Here is a 25,765-nt window from a genome sequence, read left to right as displayed (position 1 = left end):
TGGGTAGCTGGAACTGTGGTACATGCTCCATGCCTGATTTCCATTTTTAAATTATTTATTTTCTTGCTGTAGAATTCCTAATTGTTTTAAATGTTAACTCTTTATCATATCCATCGCAAATATTTTTTTGCATTGTGTAGCTTGTCTCCTCTCATTCCCGTTGCTATGCAAAGATCCTTCAGGTTGATATAATCCCATTTGTCTGGTTTTTGGTTTTGTTTCCTGTCTCTTGAGGGTTGTATCAAGAAAATACTCCCCAGATCAGTGTCCTGGAGCTTTTCCTTCTATATTTGTTGCTAGTAGTTTTTCATTTTCAGGTGCTAAAGTTGGTTTAAAGCATTGTGGTTGATTTTTGTATACGATATGAGATGAATCTCATTCATCTGAACACAGATACCGCGTTTCACCACTATCATCTGTTGAAGACACTGTCCCTACTCTATGTTGTCTTGTCCTCTTCTCAGAAAATGGGTTGACTGTCAATGTGTGGATTTGTTTCCATTGCTCTGTATTATTCTATTGGTCTACTTACCTGTTTTAATGCTATGCTAGAACTTTCAGAAATCTTGTATGTGGATAATTTGTTGTTCTACAAGGAATTGTTTCCCAATATCTATAGTTTCTGTCTTATTTTGCTTTCAGTAAGGCAAGTAGTGTGTATGACTGACTTCTGGATGTATTGTTTTAAATGTTATACAAAAAACGATCAAATTTCTAGGTTAAGTATTAGATTGTTTTCTGAGAAAAAAACAAAACTTTCAGGTTAGACTTTGCTCAGGAATGTAGTAAGAGTTATTCAAAATTTTTGTATTGAGGTTTGTATTTTCTGATTGTATACTTAGATATAGTTTACTTTTGACTGATGATGATCATGATAAATATGTGCATGAATACAAGAATATTTCCTTTGGGTACTTCTTCATAGTGAGCGTAACCCTTTTGAGGTCAGTTGAAGAATTCTGGCATAAATGTATAAGGTGTATAAATTGAAAAACTGCACAGTATATAGTTGTTTGTAAAAATACAGCATTTTAACCCTGTGTGATTAAGCTCTCCAAAGAACATTGTTAAGCATTTGTAAATTTAAAATCCTCCCTAAGTAAAGTGCAAACAATTCCTTCTCGTATACATTTCTAATACAAGTTTATAAATATCAACCATATTTCATGTAATAAAATAGAAAAAATAGTTTTTGACGTTATAAAAGATTTTAGTGAACACACCTGTTTGCCTTGTGGAGCAAGCAGACGGACTTTGTGGCTGCAGCCCCGAGGAAGGCATGTGCGGCCCGCAGGCATCCTGCTGCAGATGGATTTGAATCTGCCCCAAAGTCTGTGCACACCTTCGCTGTTTCCTAGCGTTTTGACTGGATATTTTCTTATTTCTAGAATTCTATGAAGAAATTCTTTCACTGGCGTACAGTTTAACCTGCCACACTATCTCCCCTCAAATGTGGCAGCTTCTGAGTATTTTATATGAAGTTTTCCAGCAGGATTGCTTTGAATACTTCACAGGTATGGTTTTGATCATATAACGTGTTTGCTTTTCTGTATCTAGATAATACTCTGTCACTTGAAGTAAAAACACATGGAGTGCAGTACTAGTCAGCAAATGTTCCCCTTTTCCTGTCACAATGTGGAGCTATTGTGGCAGTGTTTATAGTCTTAAGTGTGTAGCCAGGGGAGGTAGGCTCTTCCTCCATCCCCCCTGGCCTCTTCTTTCCTGTTTATCCTTTTTATTTTAGTCGGTACCAGGGATCGAACTCAGGACAACTCTCTTGCAAGGCAGGCACTTATGCCGCTGAGCTGAATCCCCAGCCCATCTTTTCTTTCTTTTTTGTTAAGTACTGAGGATGAAACCTAGCTAGGACCTTTGTATTGAACTACATCTAATAAGCCTTTTTTAAAAATTTGAGGCAGCGTCTTCCTGAGTCACTGAGTTGAGCAGAGTGGGCGTGAATTTGGAATCCACCTACCCCAGCCTCCCACAGTGCTGGGATTAGAGGCCTGAGCCACCATGCCTAGTTTATTATGCCTCTGGTTAGTTTGCCCCAGAGTATATATCCATATGTAATTTAAAAATATGTATTTTGGCTTTTTTTGTGCTATTTGTTTGTTTTTTGTTTTCTAATACTATTTTGTGCAGGCTGGCCTTGAGCTTGCTTGTGTAGCCCAGACTGGCTTTGAACTCATGGCAGTTGGCCTTCTTCAGCCTCTCAAGTGCTGGGATTACAAGCATGCGCCACCACGCCTGGGAATATTTTCTGAATAGTGACTACATTCTAAGCTCAGTGCTAAGCTCAGCAGTACCACAGTCAATTTCCATAGTCCTGCTGAAGCTTACATTCTAGTGGGGAAGAGGTGGAAGAAGTACCCAGGTGAAAAGGCAAGAAAATTTACAGCATGGCAGACGGCAGTGAATCCCCTGGAAAAGAAGAAAGAGATGTGAAGCAGTCGCTACCATGCACTGTGAACGCTGCAGTCTTCCTGCCCCTGGCTCTCTTTGCAAGAGGGACTCTTGTGGAGCGTTGTTTGCTAGGCAAGATGGGAATGTGTGGGGCTACAGAAGTGCAGTGTCAGGCGCAAGGGTTTGTTTTTACTCTGTAGATGTCTCATTGGAATTTCAAATTTTCTCCCCAGACATGATGCCACTTCTGCATAACTATGTGACAATAGATACAAATACCTTACTCTCAAGTCCAAAATATTTAGAAGTCCTTTTCACAATGTGTAGAAAGGTAAGCATGTTCTTGTCAGTTGTGCCAGTGTTCTTGCTGGTGTATGGGGGGTTTCAACTTCTTTCTCATGGTAGTCTCTTATTACATTTCTCAACATACATTTATCAGTTTGCATCTTAGAATGTGCTTGTAACTATTGCAATGTGAAAGTTTCAGGATATGTGTTGTGTCTAAAATGCTTAGCACTTTAATATCTGTGTACTTTTTAATTTTTCAAAGTAACTATACTCATTCCTTGATATCCATGAGAACTGGTTCCAGCACTTTGGATTCCCAGATCCATGGATGCTCAGGTCCTTTTAAAAAAAGACCTGAGGGCAGGGGATTTAGCTCAGTGGCATAAACACCTCCCTGGCAGGCTCAAGTTCATGAGTTCAATCCCCGGTACCAAAAAAAAAAAGAAAAGAAAAAAAGGACCTGCACAGAACTTGTGTCTACCCTCCTGTATACTTTTAAGTCATGGTTTAACCAGTTAGTCAACCTATGACCAAAGGGCACTAATCTTTTTTCTTCTAGGTCAGTGTATATATTCGAATCCATTAGATGTAGGTAATTTGAACATAAAAATATAAGACAAAACAATTGTGATACTGTAGTTGGAAAAGAACTCCATTTAATGCATACAGGATAATTGTAATTCTTATCATACATGTTGTTTATATCCACATGTGATTGTTCACTGTGTGTCTTTGCCACAGGTAAGATTTGCCTCACTGTCAGTTACATCTCAGGATCTTTGATGACTACATATTTTCCTCTCCTCTTAGTGTATGTACATATAAAATATAAAACTGAATTTTCATAGAGAAGGCAGGCAGATTTTACAAACTTCAAATAGTCAGAAACTAAAAAAATTTGCTGTAGAGTAGGAAATAAAATAGCAAATGTACAACTCATTGATCTACTAGAAGACTTGTATTTCCAGGGTCTGGTAAGAGCTCTGAAGTAGTATACCTGGCTTAGGACCCAGTTGGGTTATAAAAAGTCTGTAAAATTTTGGGAAGTAAATTTCATGTCTAAGCCAAAGGATTTGATGGTGTTTTAAAAGACTCACATAGCTCTGTGATAACCCATCTTCTTCCATTAACCCAGTCTCCAGTTGTAGAGAAAGTGAGAGGAAGGGAGAAAGTAACTAGTATTCAGGACATCCTTACATTTATCAAGTTGCTAAAATGGGGGGCTGGGGATTTAGCGTGGCAGTGTAAGTGCCTGCCTTGCAAGTGTGTGGTCGTGAGTTCAATCCCCGGTACCGATAAAAAACAAAAAGACAAAAATAAATAAATAAAAATTTTTAAAAAACGTTGCTAAAATGTATTTCATATGTTGGGTTTAGGACTAGTTCATACTTAATTCTTAAAATAGACCAGGTATTTCTGAGCACTTTCTAAATATTAATTTACTTATTTTAGGAGGGATGTGCCACGTTTTTATAATGAGGATATTTATAATGTGAGCTATAATTTCTTCACTGTGCCTGAGGTTGAGGAGATTGTTCAAAGTCATGTAACTCCTGTGTGTTGGGGGCAGATCTGCACCCAGTAAGCCAGCTCCAGAGCCTCCCCACTTTTAATTACTAGATTTAGGTTGTTCCTTTCTGTACTGGCAAACAAAAATTCATCAGACAAGCCCTCAAGTGGTGGGTGCAGTTTTGGGGAAAGAGAATGAATTGTTCTTTGTCTTTGACTCAGTACCACAGAGTACGTAATGATAGTTGTTATCTTTGTTTTATGGATGAGTAAATTACAGTAAATTACAGTAAATTACAGAGGTTTAAATAGTTTTTCTAAAAACAAGCTAACAAGTGGTAGAACTGTGCTGATGCCAAGCCTATTTGCTTCAGGTCTTCACACCCTGCTCTAAAGGCAGAATTTTAGTTACGTAAACAGGGCTGATCATCTGCTTATGATTCAGTTTACTACTTCCCAACTTGCAAAACTTTTATTGCCTTTATTGCTTTTAATGGCCTTGGGGAGGAAGTAAAGTTAAATGGGAAACTTCAGTCTGTCATCTTTATCTAGAAGTTTTGTTTTGTTTAGTTTTTAGTTTGTTTGTTGGTTTTTGTTTTTGGAGACAGTCTTGTATGTAGTGCGGACTGACCTTGAGTTTACCATGTGGCCCAGGCTGGCCTTGAACTCACAGTGATCCCTCTTCCTCTGCCTCCCAAATATGAGGATTATAGGTGTGTCCTGCCTGGTTTGGAATTTCCTTTTAATTCAGTTTTCTTTTCTTTCTTTCTTTCTTTTTTTTTTTTTTAATGGATACCACGTGGATCTAACTCACGACCACACACTTGCAAGGCAGGCGCTTATGCTGCTGAGCTAAGTCCCCAGCCCCTTAATTCAGTTTTCTTAAATTATATTTTTCTAGGCAATTATCCAGTGTTTTAAGTTTAAAATGTATAAAGATTATGGAGGTCTCCATAGTGTTCGCATATTTCTAATTTGTATTTGTTCCTTGCATTCCTAATATTTAAAATTTTTGCTTTCTTTGCATTGTAAAAATAATTTTTGCAAAAGCTAGCTGATTCATTGTCTTTTTAAAATTAATCTGGTTTAGGCCAGGGATTTAGCTCAGTGGCATAAGCACCTGCCTGGCAAGCACAAAGTCATGAGTTCAATCCCCAGTACAAAAAACAAAACAAAACAAAAACCCACAAATAAAACTTGAGAAACAAGGAGAAAATAAACTTAATCTTGTTTTACTTTCTTTGTCATCTTTCTTTGCTTATAAATTTCTGTTCTTTCTGTTTCTTTGGGTTTATCTAGTTCCTAAGTTTTTGTTTTGGGTTCTTTACTAACTTTCCATTCTTCTTAATTTGTAATATGTAAGTAAGTTATATTCTAAATTTTATGTGTGAACTTGTACATTGTAGAATTATTTATAATATTGAAAATATGAATTTGATAACAGTCTAGTAACAGAAATAATTTAGCTTCTGTTATATAGTACTTATTCATTATGTTAATAATGGAAAAGATATTTAATTATAAAGTCCAGGTGGGGAAATTGAAAGGTATGTCAACTTACAGTTATTATAGTGGCTGAGAGTTTAGCTCAGTGGCATGAGCACTTGCCTGCCAGGCTTGAGGTTGTCAGTTCAATCTCTGAACTGACCAAAAAAAGAAAAAAAAAAAATGGAAACATGGATACTTATGAAGAATTCAGAAGGAACAGAAAAGAGTTTAATTGCTTATAAAGATTATTTTTTCTTTGTATTTTGCTTTGCTGATTTTAGGGGAAAGCTTCATTTACCTGGACAGTTAGCTTACTTTATAGCTTGTGTAGCTTTACTTTTTAATTCAAAGTCAAATAAGTGAATTCTTCTATTTTCTAAGAAATTAGAGGAGATACGGTAGATATGTAACAGGTAGATTGCCCTTGTCTTGAACTTTCCTTCTCTGGGTTGGCAAGGTGAACTTGAAACCCACAGTTCCTGTGACTGAGTTTGTATGGGAATCTTGTCACTCAGGGCTGACCGTGTTGTGATCCCCTCAGGTCCTGTGTGGAGATGCAGGGGAAGACGCTGAATGTCACGCCGCCAAACTTCTGGAAGTCATTATTCTTCAGTGCAAGGGAAAGGGCATTGATCAGGTAACTTGTGTCTGGAAGGTGTCTTCCTAGACATTTACATTAAAAATATACCTGCCTGATTGATGCTGTGTAGATTTCAGTGGGAAATTTAAAAAAGCCTATGGTTTGTGCTTGCTGGTACAAATCTTATTTAAATGATAAAACCACACAATGTGAAAATTGTGCCTTGCATTCTGAGAAAGGGATGTGCAGAAAAATATTGTAATGGTAGTTAAAGGAGCAATCAATGAAATAATGAAAGCCCCTGTGACTTACCTGTTGGTGTGTGTGTGTTTACATGTGGTACTAAGGATCAAACCTAGGACTCCCACATGTGAACACACTACTATATCCTTCCCCTCCTTTTGTTTTTTGTGTGCTACTTAAATACTCTCTGGATATTTATTTTTTTTATTTGTACATGTTTGAAGTACACAGTGGTTGCAATAAATGATAAACATGGGGAGTGGTATGTGTACATAACACAACTTAATTTTTCTCTTTTTTTGGCCCCCTACCACTGCCCATTCTCTACAACTCTTGGTCTTCTTCCCATTTGAAAAAGCTCTATTTTCATCATTTTCTCCTTCAATTCTTTTTTATCCCTTTTTCCTCTCTCCCCTTCCCTCTTATTTCCCTGTTTGAAAAAGATCTCCCTTCTTCCTATTAATCTTCTGTTTTCTCCATATTTATGTGTATTATAAGAGGAACCATGCAGGATTTAAGCTTGTGTGTCTTGACTGTGCTTAATATTGTCTCAAGTTGCATCCATTTCTGTGAAACGCTTCAGGTTTCTCTTTCTTTATGGCAGAATCGTACTCCGTTGTATATAAATACACATTTGCTTTATCCATTTGTTAGGGATATAGGCCTCTTAGATTTAACTGTCACAAATTGTGCTGCTATAAACATGGATGTACGTGTATCACTGCAGTATGAGGTCTTTAACTCTTTGAGATGATACTTGGAAGGGACAGAGCTGAGTCAAATGGAATTTCTGGTTTTAGGTTTTTGAGGAACCTCTATGCTGATTTTCATAGTGGTTCTACTGGTTTATGTTTGTACCAGCAACGTAGAAGGGCTGCTTTTTTCCCTGCAGCCTTACCAATGTTTGTTACTATTTGATTTCCTAGTGATAGCCATTCTTTCTGGAGTAAGATGTTTTAATTTGCATTTCTGTAATGGTCAGGAATGTTGAAACTTTTCTCATAGATTTATTGGCCATTTGTACTGCTTCTAAGAAGTGTCTATTATTTCAGTTGCTCCCTAGGTGTCTTTCCTAGAAAGAAATTAATATGGTGGGAAAAAATGAAGTTTCTCTTCACCAATTTAAAAAGTATAAAATTATATTTTATGTTTTTTATAAGTATAAATATATAAATTGATATTAATTTTGGTGCTATAATTACTAAAGAAAAATGTTGAAGCACTTAAGGGAGATTGTGAATTTTTTTCTTACAGTTTTGTAATAGTTTTGAGATATAATTCATATACTGTTTCATTGATTTGAATGTACAATTCAGTGATTTTATGTTCATAGAATTCTGTAACCCTTACAACAGTTTTAGAACTTTCCGTTACCCCCCAAATATTCCACACCCCCATTAGCAGTCACTCCTTATTTTCACCAGACCTAATGCATTCTCAGTCTTCATGTATTTGCCTATTGTGGATGTCTCACAGAAGCGCAGTCAGCTTTGTATGTGGCCCTTTTTGTAGCCTTCTCGCACTTGGAATAAGGCTTTCAAGGCGACCTATACAGTAATTTACATTAGTACCTTATTTGTTTGTGTTGCTGAGTAATACTGAATTGTATTGATATGTTATAGTGTATGTTTAGATGTCCCCCTAATGCTTCCTGCTTATTCAGAGGTGGGTGAATCTAGTTTGTGGTTTGTGATTGATTCATGGTCCAATGCTGGGGTTAAGGGTGTGAATGCTACACCCATCCTGGGGCAGATAGTCTGCATACAATATAAGGGACAGAAAGAGGTTTATCTGTCTTGCTGCTTTTGCTGTCTTCTGCCACCATGAACTGTTGCCCCGCTGCCATGTATTACCCTTGGAGCCAGCTGATTATGAACTGAAATCTGTACAAACGGTGAGCTACATGTATGTTTACGTCCTTACTTTTGAATGTTGGATATTTTGTCTCAGCAATGAAAAGAGAAACTAAGAATTTGGTACCAAAGAAGTGGAATTGTTGCTGAATATGTGGTTCAGGAGCCTTTGTCTTGTGGGAAGAGTTTGAAAAGGTGTGGAGATGTCAGCTGGAAAAGTAGAGCTGGAATACCTTAGACTGAACAGTATGGGAGCTTCTAGGTCTGAATACACAGTATGGATCAGAGCTCAGAAGACTGATAATAATCCTGCCAGTAAAAACTAGGCTTAGGAGATTTCTCCTAGGAAGAACTGCCTTGTTCGTTAGACTCCAGATCATGTGTCTTATAGCTTGGCAGAAAATTTGTCTGAATTTTGCTCCTGTCCAGAGACTACCTGAGACTGAGATGAAGGGCAGTGGACTAATTCATCTGGCAGAATAAATTTCAAGGCAGTCAAATGTTGAGGCAGTGGCATAGCTACTGTTTCGTGCTTTTAGCATTATCTGTGTTGAGAATCAAGAGCAGAAAGCCCAACAGAATAATTTAAGACATTGTGAGTTTGGTCAGAAGGGAAGCTCCAGTAGTGCTGTGGACTGCAAAGATAAAGCAGAGGTCTAGATTGCTAAGAAGAAACAAGAATAGGAAAGAAGTAGCATGACTCCACCATGTAAATTTTGTAGCCTCAAAATTACAAAAGTGAGAAATTTTGTTTTAAGAAGAAAAGCTCAAGAGCACAATGATCCAGAATGGTGGTGGCTTGGGAAATCTGTCGCTCAGAATTGGATTCACATTACCCAGGGATTTAGGCACTTGATCCCTACACCCAAGACACAGAGGGAAGCCTGGCTTCTGCTCCAGGTGGCAGCAGACCTTGGCATCATCCATGTGGTGCTGGTTTTAGGAGTGTGCAGAATGCAAGAGTTGTCAGTGGGGTCAGGAAGGCTTCCACCCAGATGTCAAAAAAAGGCCTGAAAGTCCAGGCAGTATGGCCCGGAGAGGACAGTGTGTGACGCTGTGAATGTGAAGCCAAAGGTGCCATGGAGATCCCAGAAGTGTGCAGAAGCCAGAAACCTGGGTCATCTAACGAAGGCTACAAGGAGGGGTGAAGCAAGCCCAAGAGAGAGATCATGGTTGGTATGACCACCAGAAATGCCACAGAAACAGAGCCATCCAAGCCCTTTGGAGTGCACATCTTGCCACAGATTGCCTTGGATGCTGCATGTGGAGCCACAGTACTTAATGTTTGTGCTGCTAGATTTTGGACTTGCTTTGGTCTCATTTCTTTGTATCCTGTCTGTAATTTTTGGAATGGAAATGTCTATCTTTTGCCATTGAATGTTGGAGGAGTTTACCTTTCTTTTCATTTGTATAGGGGCTCAAAACTAAGAGTTTGCCTTAAATCTGAAGGGAGACTTTTGATTTGGACTTTACAACAGTACTGACACTCTTAGGATTCTGGCAGTTCTTAGAGATAGACTAAGTACTTTTTTTTGTAAAGAAATGTACATGAGTCTTTGGTGCACTAGAGCAGAACGTTATGGTTTATATCTAGATGTTCCCCAAAAACCTCATGCAGTCTTAGGCTTTCTAGAGTTTGTGATTAATTCATAGTCCAGTGCTGGGATTAAGACTGTGAATGCTACACCCACCCTGGGGCAGATAGCCTGCATATAACATAAGGGACAGAAAGAGGCTTATCTGTCTTGTTGCTTTTACTGTCTTCTGCCACCATGAACTGTTGCCCCTCTGCCATGTGCCATCCTGCCTTGGAGCCAACCAATTATGGACTGAAACCTGGTAATCTGTGAGCTGAGTAAACCTTTCCTCCCTTAACTTTGGGCATTGGATATTTTGACTCAGCAATAAGAAAAACGTAACTAAGACAAGGTTTATCACATTTCTTGTAGCTGTCATTTACTCATTTGAATTATTTCCACTTTTAGGCTGTTGTGATCACTATATACTTGTATAAGTGTTTGTGTGCAAGTTTTTGGGTGGACCTATTTTCCTTTTAGGAGTGGAAATGCTGTATCACATGGTAGATCTTAAGTGTCATTATTTGAGGAAGTGTGAGATCTTTTTCAAAGCAACTGTACTGTCTTCTTTTTTTCCATTCCCACCAGCAGTGAATGAGAGTTCCCATTTCTCCACTTCATGGCCAACACTAATTGTGTCTGTTTTGTTCTAAACGAATTACTGGTCATTTTAAGTTCCTATTTTAAGAGTTACGTGGTATTACCTGTGGTTTTCATTTGGATTTCTCTGATCACTAAGGATATGGATTGTCTTTTGTTGTGTTGACTGGCCTTTTGTAACTTTTGTTTTGGAGAAATACAGAATCAAATTCTGGGCTCATTTTTAATTGCATTATTTGTCTTCTTTTACTGAGTTGTTGAAATTCATTATATATTCTAGATTCAAGCTCCTTACCAGTTACAGGATCTCTAAAACTGTTCTCCAAACCTATGGCCGCTCTCTTCACTTTCTAAATGTACCCTTTGAAGCATGAAAGTTTTAAATTTTGATGCTATCTGATTTATTTTTTATTGCTTTGGTTGGTGTCATCATTAGCAAACATTGGTAAGTCTAAGATCACAAAGATTTACTCTAGTTTTCTTCAAAAAGTTTGGTCTTATGTTGTATATTTAATTTAGGCCTTTGATCCATCTCGAATTAGTTATTGTTTCTGATGTGAATAAGGGATCAAAATTCACTGTTACATGTGGATATTCAGTTGTTTTAGCAGTACTTCTTGAAAAGACTGTCTTTGAGTCGTCTTGGTACTCTGTCAAATCTTCTAATCATAAATGTGATGTCTGTCCCTGTGCTCTCATTTTATTGATTTACTTATATATCTGCTCTGAACTAGTATTACATTCTCTTTATTACTGTAACTTTGTAGTAAGTTTTGAAGCAGGAAATTTGAATTCGCTTTTTATTCTTCTGCAAAACTGTTTTGGCAGTACAGGTTCCCTTGAATTTCGTAAGAATTTTAAGCCCAAGGGGCTGGTGGTTTAGCTCAGCAGCATAAGCACCTGCCTTGCAAGTGTGTGGTCATGAGTTCAATCCCTGGTACCGATAAAAAAAGAAAAGGAAAAAAAAAAAAAAGAATTTTAAACCCAGCTTGTCAACTTCAGTAAAGAAGACAGCTGGGACTGTGATAGCCCTTATGCTAAATTTGTAGATCATTTGATAAGTGCTCCCATTTTAAGAGTATTTGCTTTTTCAATCCCTGAAAATGGAACATCTTCCTTTTGTTCAAATCGCCTTAAATTCTTTCAACATTTAGTGGTCATCAGACTACTGGTTTTATATTCTTAAAATATTCCTAAGTATGTTATTCTTTTTCATGCTATTTATTGCCCATATATTTAAGAAAACATGTGAAAAAAAAAAAAGTGTGTTTTGTATGTTTATCTCATGTCTCGCTACCTTACTGAATTTATTTATTAGTTTTAGAAATTATTTTGGTGGGTTCTTTAGGATTGTCTTTTTTGGAGGAGGTAGCTCCTCATGCATGCTAGGCAAATATTCTACCACAGAACTACACACCTAGCGAGGATTTTCTATATGTAAGATTATCTGCAAATAGACTGCCTTTTTTGTTGTTTTTGAATGCAGTGCTGAATTGGCATGGTGAGAGGCTCAACCCATCTTGTTCCTGCTCTTAGGGAGGAAAATATTGTCTGTTACCATTCAGTCCCATGTCAGTTGTAGGTTTTTCTTAGATGCTGTTCGTCAAGTTGAGGAAATTCTTGATTACTGCTGGTTGGTGAGTGTTTTTTTGTGCAGTGATGTAAAGAAGTGTTGTTTTGTGCAGTGTTTTGTTTTTTCCCTGCACCTGTTGAGATGACTGTGTGTTTTTTGTCCTTCATTCTGTTGATTTTTTAGATATTCGGTCAATCGTATATTTCTCATACAAACCTTGTTTAGGAATAGAGTATAATCCACTTTATAGCCTGAATTTGCTTTTTTGTTTTTGTGGTGCTGGGCATCAAGCGCTGTGGGCTTTGTGTGTGCTAAATGAATGCTATATAACTGAGCTTTATCCCAACTGTGTTACTTTTTAAAAGCATTTTGTTGTCTATTTATAAGAGCTATTGATCTTTAATTTTTTTTTCCGTGATGTCTTTGGTTGGTTTTGGTATTTGAATAATGCTGGTCTCGTAGAGTGATTTGGGAACGATTCGGCCTTTTTCTTATTCTTTCAAAGAGCTTGTGAAGGATTGATAATCTTCTTTGTATGCGTGGTAGATTTCAGCAGTGAAACCTGGCTTGGTCTTTTCTTAGTGAAGAGCTTTTTAATTACCAACACAGTCTCTCTATTTGTTAGTCTATTTGTATTTTCCATTTTTTTTCAATTGATTGTGTTAGTTTGTGTCTTTTTATAATTTGTTTACTTCATCTAAGTTATCTAATCTATTAGCATATGGTCATTTATAGTATTTCCATATATTTTTGTTTTGTTTCTGGAGGGCCAATAGAAATAAGAATGACTGTTTCGTTTCTTTCATAATCTGTGTGTCTGTTCCTCTCTTTCTTAGTTGAGCTAAATACTTGACAATTTTATTGATCTTCTCAAACAACCAACTTTTTTTTTTCTGGTTTCTGTCTCATTAGTTCCACTCTTTTGTTTTGTGTTCCCCCTTTTCTCTGAGGCTGTGTGTCACAATCACTCTTAAGTATGTTAATCCTTTCCTGTTATTTCTAATCTGCTAAGCTCCTCTAGTGAATTTTTAATTTTGCTTATAGCACTTATATCCAAAAGTTTCTTTTGCTCCTTTTAAAAATAATGTCCTTATTGATATTTTTGAGATAATATAATCAGAGCTTCCTTTAAGAATGGTTTTCTGGTCGGGAGATACAGCTCAGTGACGCAGCACTTGCCTGGCAAGTGCAAGGGTGAGAGTTCAATCCCCGGTCCAAAAAAAAAGTCAAGAATGGTTTTCTTAGGTGGGTGTGTTGGTGCACACCTGTAATCCCAGCACTTGGGAGGCTGGGGTAGAAGGATCCCCATGAATTTGAGGCCAGCTTGGACTGCGTAAGGGAGTTAAAGGCCATCATCAACTACATAGCAAGACCCTGTCTCAAAAAATTAAAAGAAAGGGGCTGGGGATTTAGCTCAGCGGTATAAGCGCCTGCCTTGCAAGCAGGCAGTCATGAGTTCGATCCCAGGCAGTCGTTGGTTTGATCCCCGGTACCGATAAATCAAAAGAAAGAAAGAAAAAGAAGACATGGTTTCCTTTAAATATGCATAATGGCTGATTTGTAGTTTTCAGATCTACCTTTGAGGCTTTTCTTGTCTCTTTTCTTAGCTTCCTCTGATGATTCACTGCTGGCCCATCTCGTCCTTATTAAAGGAGCTGCCAGCTTCCCCTTATTTTTTTACTACCAAAACGTCCATTATTTTTGAGAGGAGTTCCTTCTCCACGAGCACTATTGAGGCATAATTGATAAATAACAATTTTGCAACCCTCTTTAATTTGTAGTCTTTTTAAAATTTTATTTAAAGAAAGACTACACAAAACAAAATGGGTAGAAATAATACGTTCAGAGAAAAAATAAACAGTAAGAAATCACTAGTTAATGTTTAAATACTGTCCTTTTACAAATAGTTGTTCAAGATACAAAAGCAGAACATATAAAGTGGGAATTCAAACAGCGAGACTGCAAACAGTTCTGTTCAACTATTGAACAAAAACTTAGTAATATGGTTGTCAATCCTATACACTTAAACATACACGCAGTTATCCATATCTTCATTTATGTTGGGATTAAACAAACTAAAGCAGGCTAAAGTCATTCTGAATAAAGAATAATAGTATTGCTGGATTTCACATCATGATACTCGGGGATCAGCACTGGGTACTGTAGTGTCTTTTTTTTTTTTAAATTTTATTTAAAGAAAGACTAAACAAAACGGAAAATGGGTAGAAATAATACATGCTTTCAAAGAAAAAAATAAACAGAAATCACTAGTTGATGATTACAAATTGTCCTCTTACAAATAGTTATTGAAGATACTAAAGTGGAGCATATAAAGTAGGGATTCAAAGAGTGAGACTGCAACCAGTTCTGTCACCTATCCAACAAAAAGTTAGCAATATGGTTATCAATCCTATACACTTTAACATACATGCAGTTATCCATATATTCAATAATGTTGAGATTGAACAAACCCAAGCAGTCTCCTGTCACTCTGAACAAAGAAGAATACTATTCCTGGGTTTCACATTATGACCCTTCCAGGATTAGCACTGGATACTTTAGTGTCTCTTTTTCTTCAGAGTATCTGTTCATTTCATCACGTGTCATAAGATCAGTTCTCATAAACTGTTTATAGATTCTACTAGAGTCTTAACATGTATTTTTATCCTTTCTATATTAGAGGGAGAAATCAAACAAAGCTAGACAAAACAAAACATATTCCTATAAACACATGAAACGAAAAAGACATATAAGGAGTTCTACCGTAGTTCCTGTGTTGTCTCTTGGTATCTTCAATAGAATTGGCTGTATCATCAGACATAGTATAATTGAATATATCAGTACATAACAGTATTAATAACAGAACTTTGTATATAGTATAAAACTTGAAAAGTAGACAGTTGTCAAACCAGAATGTGTAACGTAGTCTTGTCATCTTCAGTGTATCAGACTTGGTACTATCAATCATATCAGTTTTGAATAAAATCTGTCAATACCAAATAGCAGTCGAACAAACCAGATTTAACTAAGATCAATCATGATAAAACAGTATAAGTCATACAGGGCTGTAGATTAAGATAATAGGAAATTAAAGATGATTACTGTGCTATATCCTGATGTTTTGGGGATAGCTGTCTATGCCCTCAAATCTAATGCAAGTAGACAAACTGGGACAGAATAAAATCTAAGCAGAGTGGTGCGAGTAATGTGGGTTTTAAACCCTGATACACTATGAACAATGTCTTCTGCCATCTTTTTTAAGACTCTCCCTTCCCTTTCACTTCCCCAGGGTACACTGTGCATTTTTGGGTCTCACCAAGACCCTTGGTTTTAAATTGAGGGGGGAAACTTGCTATTTACCTAAGTGTTTCTGAACCTTCTCTCTCCTGGACTCGATCTCTAATTGTATTCTTTTACCTGTTAAAGCCTGTCTTTCCAACCTATCCACAAATACTGGTCTAGTTGCCCCTATTACTCTCTGGTTCTCTGTCACATAGAGCATTGTTTTCTCATACTTGATTTTCAGTCCATGTACTCTTTTTCATGTTAATTATACTTCCTATAAATAGCATCTCGGTGGACCCTGCCTCCTGATCTACTCCATGTGTGGCTCAGTTTTTTTTTTAGTGTATCAAGGCCATCTATATTAGAGATTATAACTAATCTTCTCTGCCTCATTTCTGTTATGCTCTTTTTTTGCCATCAGTTGTCTGCTTATCTTCTTCATTCTGTTTTCTGCTCCATTCATTGAGGCTTCTCTACCACTGTTCCTGGAATGCCATTTTTCTCTCTCTCTAGAATGCCCTGCAGTATTCTCTGTATAGTTGGATAGGTGTTTGTGAATTTTCCAAGTTCCTCTTTGTCTTGGAAGCATCTGTTTCTCCATTAATTTCTATAGACAGTTTATCAGGGTATATCGATCTGGGTTGGAGGTTATTTTCTTTCAGGGCTTGAAATATTTTGCTCCAGGCTCTTCTTGACTTGATGGTTTGTGTTGAGAAGTCTGCCGTGATTCTGATGGGCCTTCCCTTATAGGTTACCTGTTTTTTGTCTCTAACAGCTTTTAATATTCTGTTGTTATATTGGATTTCTGGGATCTTGATTATTATATGCCTGGGTGTAGCTCTGTTTTGGTTGTAGGTGGCTGGAGTTCTGTATGCCTCATACATCAGAATATCATTTCCTTGTCCTATGTTTGGGAAGTTTTCCATAGTTATTTCTGTGAATAGCCTTTGTAGTTCCTTTGTTTGTACCCCTGCTTCTTCATTCACATTCTTTATTCTCAAGTTATAGATCCTCTTGTCGTCTTCTAGCCTTGTATTGTTACTGCTTGTTTCCTTGTTATTTTTAAAAAGTTTTTCCTTTCATAATCCCACATTGCAAAACTGTTCTCCAGTTTGGATAGTCTATCAAGCAGATTTGCCATCTTTCCATAGAGTTTTTAATTTCCTGGTAATCTCTTGGAATCTGTTTCATGTATAGTATATTTTGTTTATATTCTTCAGCAAATGGTTCTCTCCTTTGTTTAGTTCCTCCCTTCCGTCTGTGTCTGCTTGAGGGGTGCTTAGTATCTCTTTTATTAATCTTCTCATATCTTGTTTTACTTGGCTAAATATTTCACTTTTGAACTCGTCTATGAGGTTCCAAAGATATCTCTTTATGTCCACTGGTGCTGTGTTTGATACTGCATGTTTGCTGTTCTCATTCTCCTTTGTATTTACCTGTCCTGGCTCAGTGTTCTCAGGGTTGGGACCTGGGGACTTTTTGTTGTTGCTTCCTCTTCCCATCTTTTTTGTTTCTTCCAGGAGGCCCCAGTGTCTTTCTTTGTTGGTTACAATTCTTCTGAAGCAAGCTGGCTAGGTGAACCTTCCCATTGCAGTGCGCTAATAGGTTGCAGACAGGGGCAGCATATTCTCGCCCCTCCCCTTCGGATCAGTCAAGTGGCTGAGGCCTGCACTGTATTACTGTGTACTGCCTCCCCTCCGGATCGTTCAAATTTCTGAGGCTTCACTGCATTAGTGTGGTTAGTGTGCGCTGCCGCCATAGGGAATTGATTTTGGATAAACTATTGGATCTCAGCCAGGTTGCATGCCCCTGGCCTAGCTCATTCCACCAATCCCTCGGAAAGGGAACACCTGACTGAAGTCACTGCTGCCCCTTGCACTTGCCATTCCTGCGGGGTCCCAGAATGTCCTCTGCTGGAGCCTCCCTTTCTGTGGAATGGCTCCACTCTCGTCACTCACCACAGGTCAATGCAGGCTCCCTGCCAGCTCAGCTCTCTATTTGGCTGGCTGACCCCCAACCTCAGTGTGACTGCGCCTCCAGTGAGTCGAAGCGGTGGGACCTCAGATGGCTCGGCAAGTGGCCGCTGCGGTGGGAGCACTGAACCTTTAGCTGTTCTAATAATAACACCGGGACTGTATGTTTGATTGATTCTTCTCACCTTAGTTTCTTCTTGGGATGAGAGAATTCATCTCCCTCTGTTTGGGGCTCCCCATGCTGTATTATGTTGAATTCTAAGTTGATTATCTCAGGGAGCCTCTGTAGTCAGCTGTTATCTATCCACTATCTTTACTCCACCCCCTAATTTGTAGTCTTACAGATTGTCTTACTATCTTTGTTACTGGGCCAAAATACATCACCTCCATAGCTTCAAGGAGTAGCAGTTTAATTAGCTCCTGCTTTAGGAGTTTTGGTCCTTGTAGGCTCAGAGGCATGGCAGAAGGACCTGGGGAGGAGAGCAGCTCACATCGTGATGTCCAGAAAGCCCAAGAATATGGGATAGGCAGGGAAAGACCTTCCAGGCTACAACCTCAGTGAGCTTCCTCTAGACAGGCCCCTACCTTGTAAAAGGAAGCCAGCTGAAGCTCCAGGGTAATCCAGTCACTTCCAAAAGCCCTGTGTAGCACATGAGGCTCTTGGGGGACATCTAGAAATAAATCATAACACAGATATTTTCAAAGGCTGCAGTTGTAGTCAGGGTTTACAAAGGTACAGATTTAATACAGGACACATAATTTATAGTATTAGTTTGTAATACCCATAAAGTCAACTGTAGAAGAGTACAAGTGATCTGTCTACTCAGTAGAAACCCAAAGAATCCCAGCTGAGAGCCTAGATACTTCTGTAGTGTCCTGCATGAGTCCAGCTGAAGACCTGGAACCCATGGCAATGCCCTTCATGTCTCCCAGTAAAGGCCTAGAGCCTACAACAATGTGTCATGCAAGTCAAGGATCCGCACTGGAAAGGCCCAAAGATCAGTGATAGAAGCTAGAAAGTCTGTGCTAGCAGAATGAAGAATCTGTGCCAGCGGGCTGAGGGTTCTGCACTGGAGCCAGGAAGTGATGCTCAAGGTAAAGAGCAGAGCTCCCCACAGAGTGTTACAGGCATCCTCAGTGACAGTGAGGACCTGAGCTCCTCCAAAGACGAGAACAACTGAGTTCATGTCAGAAAAACCAACATGACAAGCTTCTCCAGGGAAATCAACAGCACACCATCTTCCCCTCCAGTTCTTTCTATATTGTTGGCAACAGTTCTCAGGTGGGTCTTCCACAGCCCGTGCCACGCTGATTCGGTTCACCTGGATGTTACAAGGGGACCATTAATTTACCACAGCTGCTTTTTCCTGTGTATAATTATGTTGTACTTTAAGTGATAATAGTAGAGGTAAAAAGAAAGTTTGATGTTAACAAAATGAACAGGTAAAAAAGTATGACTGGAGTGGGTTGTAGACATATTTAGCCCCCTGATTAGGTTGCAGAGGGTTCTGAGCAATCGGATTCAGTAGTGGAAGACAAATTCAGAGGGGTACAGAGAAATCCAGAACTTGTCTTGTAAGCTAGGATTTGGCAAGCCTATGGCCCATGGGCTAGCGCAGAAGAATGTGCAATAAAAATTGTATGTGGCCAGGAGGCTGGGAATTTAGCTCAGCAGCATAAGCACCTGGTTGCAAGCATGTGGTCATGAGTTCAATCCCCGGTACCGATTAAAAAAAAATTATATGTGGCCTGCATAAAACAAAACAAAGAAAGCTACATACAGAAAATATTTCCAAAGCCTTGCCGGAAACATTTAAACAGAGAACTGCTGACATGCCTCAGTGGCCTGAGTTCTCCAGCTAGTCTTCCCCTCCTTTACAGTCCTGTCACCTTTGAACAAGGCTGTCAAGTTAGGAACCCATCAGTGGATTAATCCACTGATTAATGAGGTGAGAGCCCTTGTGATCCAATTATCTTGTGGAAGGCCCCCTCTAATAATTAGTGTAGGTTATACACGTCTACAGTTATTCATTGGTTGGTCATTGTTTTATGATGAAGAGTCAGGGAAAATATATATACTTTTTAAAAAACTCATTAATATGCATAGAAAGTTCTAATTCAGATTTAGGACTATATTGTTTTTCCTTAACCTAATTGATCCTTATTTATATTAATTATTCCAAAAGTCTTGGTTCTCATCATAATTACTTTCTATATCATACATGTAGTCTCAGAATAATTGATACTATTCACCTATGATTATTATGAACATTTTAAGACTGTTTGAAACTCTTTTCCACTATAAAGTATGTCTACTCCACAGGCATATCACAGTCCAAAATTGTTAAATAATTAAACTTTTAGTAAAAAGGATTAAGGTGTGTTATGTATAAGTACCAATTTCTCATGATGAATGTCATTATTATGTACTGACATGTACTAATAAAAATTGAAAAGTAAAGTCACTAAAAATTCCTTATTCATTATCTCCATTTTGTCCTAATTTTTAAATTGCTTTTTAAAATATTAATGGATAGCTAGAATGTGCACACAATCCTAAGGTCTAATTTATAAAACAAAGTATATTCAGGGATGTCCAGCTTCCATCTCTTACCCTTCTTTCCCCCTTGATTTTCCCCATTATTAATTCATTCTATCATTTAAAAAATAGTAGATGGCTTCCATTCTCTCCTTGTCTTGTTAGATGAACAGTAGCATCCCACCTTCTTTCCTGAAAATAAGACCTGGCTGGAAAAGTCAGCCTTGACAAGTAGAGGTCAAAACTGCAGTCCAATCAGCCATTCTTGCTTCACCTGCCTTTCTGGAGCAGCCTCTGAGCCACAGAACAGTGATGGCAGATGAGGTGGGGACAGGCTGTGTGGGGCTGGCATTTCTAAGCTCTGGTTGTTGAGGCTGATTCCTTACCGGCTAGGTCTTCTTTTGGGGTAGACACAGTATGCACGTGAGTTCCCATCTTACCTCTTCATGAGCTAGTACACCCTGCAGGCCACGCCACAGTATGAACAGGGATCTGCATTCCTTTTGCAACCTCGCAGTGCTGCATCAGTGGGTTCATGTAGTTTGTTCAGCCGATCCTCATAATTGACTTTGTTTTAATAGAAAGGGATAATTTTAGCGTTACTAAGACTTCAAGATTCCTTTGTATTCTTAGTGGCTTTGCATGTAGTAATATTTGTTAAAATGAAACTTCTGTTTTAAAACGTCTCAAAAAGAGCTTTTCAGACTTAGTTTACATTTCCTTGTGGTTTTGTTGCTCCTCAACTAACTGTGGACCAGGGTGATAATTTTTAATGTAGCTTATAGCATACATGTTATACTACCCAGTCAGAACTGTGAATACTTTGTATCTAGTGAGAAATAAATACAGTGTTGTAATTGAAGTTAAATGATTTTAATGTGTGAGAGTCAACGTTTTTTGGTCTTTTTCATCTTTCATGTATATTAGTAGAATTTTTTTTTTTTTGCAAGAGAGGCCTTAATATATCTTATTCTGTGTTCTATTCATTTATTTCACATGTGATTTGTCAAAAATCCCCCTGTCCTCACTTTGCCTTTACCATGGAAATGGCGAAGTCCACATGTGAGTCATGCCGTTGTTTGAGTATGGCTTCCGCAGGACAATGGTCTAGTGTCTTGAGTGTACACCTCTGGAGGAAAAAGAGTTCCTGGCAGGGCTTTTTCTTTATTCTTCTCTCTGGGTTTTGTTGTAATATAAATCTTTCAAATAACTGCTACAAACAAAGTAACTAAGTAAACATATATTATCATCAAGACTCTTTGCTAGGTGGGCTGGGGATTTAGCTCAGCAGCATAAACGCCTGCCTTGCAAGCAGGCAGTCGCGAGTTCGATTCCCAGTACTGATAAAAAGGAAAAAGACCAAAAAAGAAAAAAAAAAAAAGACTCTTTGCTTATTGCTGAGGCACTCTGCCAGAAGGCAGTGTTCTGTGAATTACTTGGTCTCCCTGTGTGTAGCTGACTTTTGTTTCCCTTTTGTCTTTTAGTGCATTCCACTCTTTGTCCAACTCGTTCTGGAGAGATTGACCCGCGGGGTCAAAACAAGTGAGCTCCGCACGATGTGTCTGCAGGTTGCAATTGCTGCCCTGTACTACAACCCTGACCTGCTGCTGCACACCTTAGAACAACTTCACCTGCCTCACAACCCTGGACCTATCACTGTACAGTTTGTAAATCAGTGGATGAATGATACAGATTATTTTCTTGGGTGTGTGCCATTTATTTAGTTTTAGTTTTAAAGAATAAAACCAAACAAAATGAAACAGAATAAAGCCAATCAAAACAAAACAATGAAAGCAAAACAGGACTTCAAAACAAGATAATAAGAAATCAACAATGGCTACCATAATGCCTCTTGCTAGGTTCAGAATAGCTGCCCATACCATTAGACATAATAAAATCAACAGAATAAAACCAACCAAAACAAAACAATGATAGTGGTACAGGACTTCAAAACAAGATTATAGGAAATTCAACAGTTGTGCCTTTTAGATTTTATACAACTTTACTATTTCTGGAAAGTTTACTTTTTAGTATGTACATATGCAAAAAGAATAGGGACATGTATTTAATGGTCTGTTAATATGTAGTTCTTAAAGCAGACTTTCAGCAGTGTAATCTAGTAAAAGGATGCAGGCTGGGCAAATTAAAAGGCCTCCACCCACTTGCTTTTCACTTATGTGTATCACTATATCTAGGCAATAAGAGTTAAATGTCTGGATTCTGTGACTAACAGTGTCTGTGGCTACACATTGTGAATAGAGTGAGATTTCTCAAGAAGACCCCAGTTAGGCAAAGATACAATGTGCTGGGTGTCCACAGATGTTAGTGTGCTCTGCATATCTCAAGGGTGCCTGTTCTCAAGTGTGGAGTTGGAGGAGTATTCGTTGGCGCGCCAGTGCTGCCCATGTAGGAGAGTTTGGCTTTGTGGGAAGCACTCTTAGTGCTCAAATGTAAGAAAAGTGAATCCCAGGTCATGGTTCTGTGCGCCTCCCAGCTGAAGCAAGCATGGTAGTAACTGTGTGGTACTGGAATTTGAGCTAGAGTGCCATGTAATCTGTTTGAAGTACTTGGAGATAATTAGTGCTCTTTTTAAGTTTTATAATGTATCGCTGAAGACCGTTTGCTGAGAGGAGTAGACATCCAGTAGCGGCTAGCATGCTGCTGTGTGATTGGGAGATGGCCGAGGTCCAGATTAGGCTGGTAATGTAGAATTGGGTGAATATACTTACAAGATGCTGTGTATGTCCTATTCTGTCTGCTTTTTAGGATACTGATTGTCTTAGTTACTCTTCTTGTTGCTGAGGCAAAATACTTGACACCATAGTTAAGGAGGAAAGGTTTATTGTACTGTTACCATTAAAAGCTCTGAAAGGCTCACCCACACTGCCCTAGATCCAGCCACTGGTGAACAGCCCCACCTGTGGCCACATGAGGCTTTGGGGACCATCTAGATAAAAGCTATATTAAGATACGTTGTTAAAACCTTGAAGGGGAGAGCATACTTCAAAAAGAAATTATGGTAAAAGTTATCTCCCACAAAGATTTGGCGAGTACAGATTTGTTCATGCAGTTGTATAGGTATTCATATGTGTTTTTCAGTATTTGCAAGCAGTTTTTCAGAGAGAGATCGCACTGTCTTTCTTAGCTGTGGCATAGATGTGAAAAAACCTTCCGGTCAAGTACAGGTCATGTCATATACTGCTTGGGCATTGTGACTTAAATAAACAACATGAATATTGAGGTAGCTCATGATACACTTATCAATTTGTTCCAGTCTGATTTTAAATAAATCATGGCAAGTTTTTTAAGAGTATCATACTAATATAGTAGTCCTTTAATATCTTTAGCTTATAACACTTTTAAGAAGCACTTCATAGAAAAATGTCTAATGTAGAATTGGTCAGTTTTCCGTCAGAATTGAATTCTCCTTATGTGGTGCTGTAGCCAGGGTTGCTGATAGGCTTACTCACAGCCACTAAGATCAGCACAGTAGATGCAAGGTTTGTGAACACACTTTTGGCACTTGGGTTAGTGTAGAGTACGTGTACCAAGAAACCTTTAAGACCAGTCTCATGGTGGAGAGTCTGGGGAACTTCATTTTTTCCCATTGTATAGGAATTTTGCACTGTCAATTGCAGGTGTTTCTGCTTTAACAACAGTTTTTATGCCAACACTTGAAGACTTTGCATATCACAAATTGATATTACAGCAAGATTCATTATCATAATTATGACTTCTCATAGGTCTTTGATGGTAATAATTGGTTTATAAAATTTGATTTGTATAGCACTTTATACAGTACAAAGTTGGGGCTATTTATAAATCTGATGGATTTTAGAATGTACTTTGGGTGTTTTTATAGTTTCCCTGAAGGTTGTCTTTTATTGCATTTTTCATGTCTACATTTTTTTCTTCACAATTTGCAGGCATCATGACCGAAAGATGTGTATAATAGGACTGAGTATCCTTCTGGAATTACAAAACCGCCCTCCTGCAGTAGAAGCTGTGGTAGGACAGATTGTTCCCTCAATTCTTTTCCTTTTCCTTGGCCTAAAGCAGGTCTGTGCTACTAGACAACTGGTAAACCGAGAAGATCGTTCAAAAGTAGAGAAAGCTGATATGGAAGAAAATGGTAAATAAAGTTTTCCAATTACAATGCATGTTGGAGTTGATTTTGAATTAAGCTTACATTTTCTCTGAATTTTAGATTGTTTGGAATCATTAAGGAGATTTACATTCATTGGTCTGTACATGTAATAGATATCGTGGGTTTGATTACCTATAATTGGTTCTCTCAAGTGGCATCAATTTAGCTCTTTGTAGCTCGACACTTAAAACTGCTCTGATTTTTAAGTAGAGCCTAATGGATATCGTTATAGATAGAGAAATATGTTTGTAATGGAAACAAATGGTCTTGACTGTAGATTAGGAACCTACTGTTTCATTTTCTTGTTTGTGCTAATAGATTTAAGGCAGAAGCCTTGAATTATATGAACCACTAAAAACAGAAGTGTCAGGGCAATGGATTGGTAGAGATTGTCTGATTTTAAGAAACAGAAAGGTACTTACGTGCTTGATCTTCAAAAATTCTAAGTGCTTTAAATATAAATGCAGAGGAAAGCACATAAAGATGACTTGCTCAATTGAGAGATTGTTAGTGCCAAGCCTGTCAGACCATTATTTTATTTACTGATGAGCTTCACGCTCAGGACCAGGGAGTCCCACCTCTTTTTGCTCTTCTTTTAAAAACAATTCTCTCTGTCTCTCTCTGTCTCTGTCTCTCTCTTTCTTTGCCAAGAAAGATCAAAATTATTCTAGAGAAACGTAGAAATACCTTTTTTATGCTAAAGTCTATGACTTGAGCAAGTATAGATTTTTTTTTTGTCTTTTTCATTTTTTTATCGGTACCAGGGATCAAACTCACGACTGCCTGCTTGCAAGGCAGGTGCTTATGCCACTGAGCTAAATCCCCAGCCCCGCAAGTATAGATTTAAAAGCCTTCACCTAATTGGCAGCTTATTCCTGTACAAGGGAGTTAAATGGCCTTTCTCCTCCCAATGTAAAGCACCTTCTGATTTGTTTTTCTGAATTCAAAGAAGGTCTTTTGAAGTAATACTTCTTTCCAGATGTTTCTTTTAGTTACGTGGAGGGGACTAAGCATGTATCAGTAATTGTAGAATTCTTTTTTCTCTATGTTATGTTCTCTAATTTCTTGCTTTCCCAACTATTAGTTTCAAACTAATGGCCAGAAAGAGAAATTTCGAGTCATGCCCCCATTCTGGCCTGTTAAATTTTCCACTAAAGTGTAGAATAACTACCTGGCAAGTATTATTTCTTGTTACCTTTGTAATTATACCTTTGATATGTTTTTTTTCCGCACACATTTTGTCCAAGACTGTGGTTTCTTGCCTTACCCATAAGGCTACCTGTGTTTAATCCAGAGGTTTCAGTATAGCATGTTTTATAGGACAGTTTTAGATTAATATTGCCCACTTTGGATTTGCTCCAGGTTTTTCTTCTTTGGTTGATATTTATTCTGTATTTACTGCTTTCTGACTACAGACTCTTCCAGCTACAAGGCACATCTAACTGAGCAGATTAGTATTGAAGATAGGTGATGTGTAATTTGGTTTTTTGCTTTTCTAAGCCACGTGTAGCTACTTTATTTTTCTTTACATTTTTATATTTTTATTTCTGTGAAAAATTGACCTCACTTGAGCATTTCTGAATAATTCATAATCTACTTAATTAAGAGACCTTAATTCACAGTGAGTGGTCATTGTTATTTAAGATGTGCACAGACTAAACAATCATTTTGTCTTTTTTGACAAAGAAATTATGGGAAATCTGC

At 38.1% G+C, this 25,765-nt stretch overlaps 1 protein-coding gene across 6 annotated transcripts in view; it reads left to right on the top strand.

Annotated features, from left to right (window-relative positions):
* Window positions 1-25,765, top strand: part of Ipo8 (importin 8) — a 120,589-nt gene that overhangs the window by 53,949 nt on the left and 40,875 nt on the right. For all 6 annotated transcript variants that reach the window (XM_063254492.1, XM_003466785.5, XM_013149330.2 and 3 more), the window contains 5 exons: window positions 1,389-1,514; window positions 2,640-2,737; window positions 6,233-6,328; window positions 21,399-21,619; window positions 23,841-24,046. In XM_063254492.1, the coding sequence (XP_063110562.1) occupies window positions 1,389-1,514; window positions 2,640-2,737; window positions 6,233-6,328; window positions 21,399-21,619; window positions 23,841-24,046 (747 nt within the window). The remainder of the gene's footprint in view (window positions 1-1,388; window positions 1,515-2,639; window positions 2,738-6,232; window positions 6,329-21,398; window positions 21,620-23,840; window positions 24,047-25,765) is intronic.

This window comes from Cavia porcellus, unplaced genomic scaffold (genome assembly GCF_034190915.1).
Source record: "Cavia porcellus strain 051 isolate PalLab524CR breed Dunkin Hartley unplaced genomic scaffold, mCavPor4.1 scaffold_8, whole genome shotgun sequence".
NCBI classification, from domain to species: Eukaryota; Metazoa; Chordata; class Mammalia; order Rodentia; family Caviidae; genus Cavia; species Cavia porcellus.
This window is presented reverse-complemented; position numbering and strand designations above follow the sequence as displayed.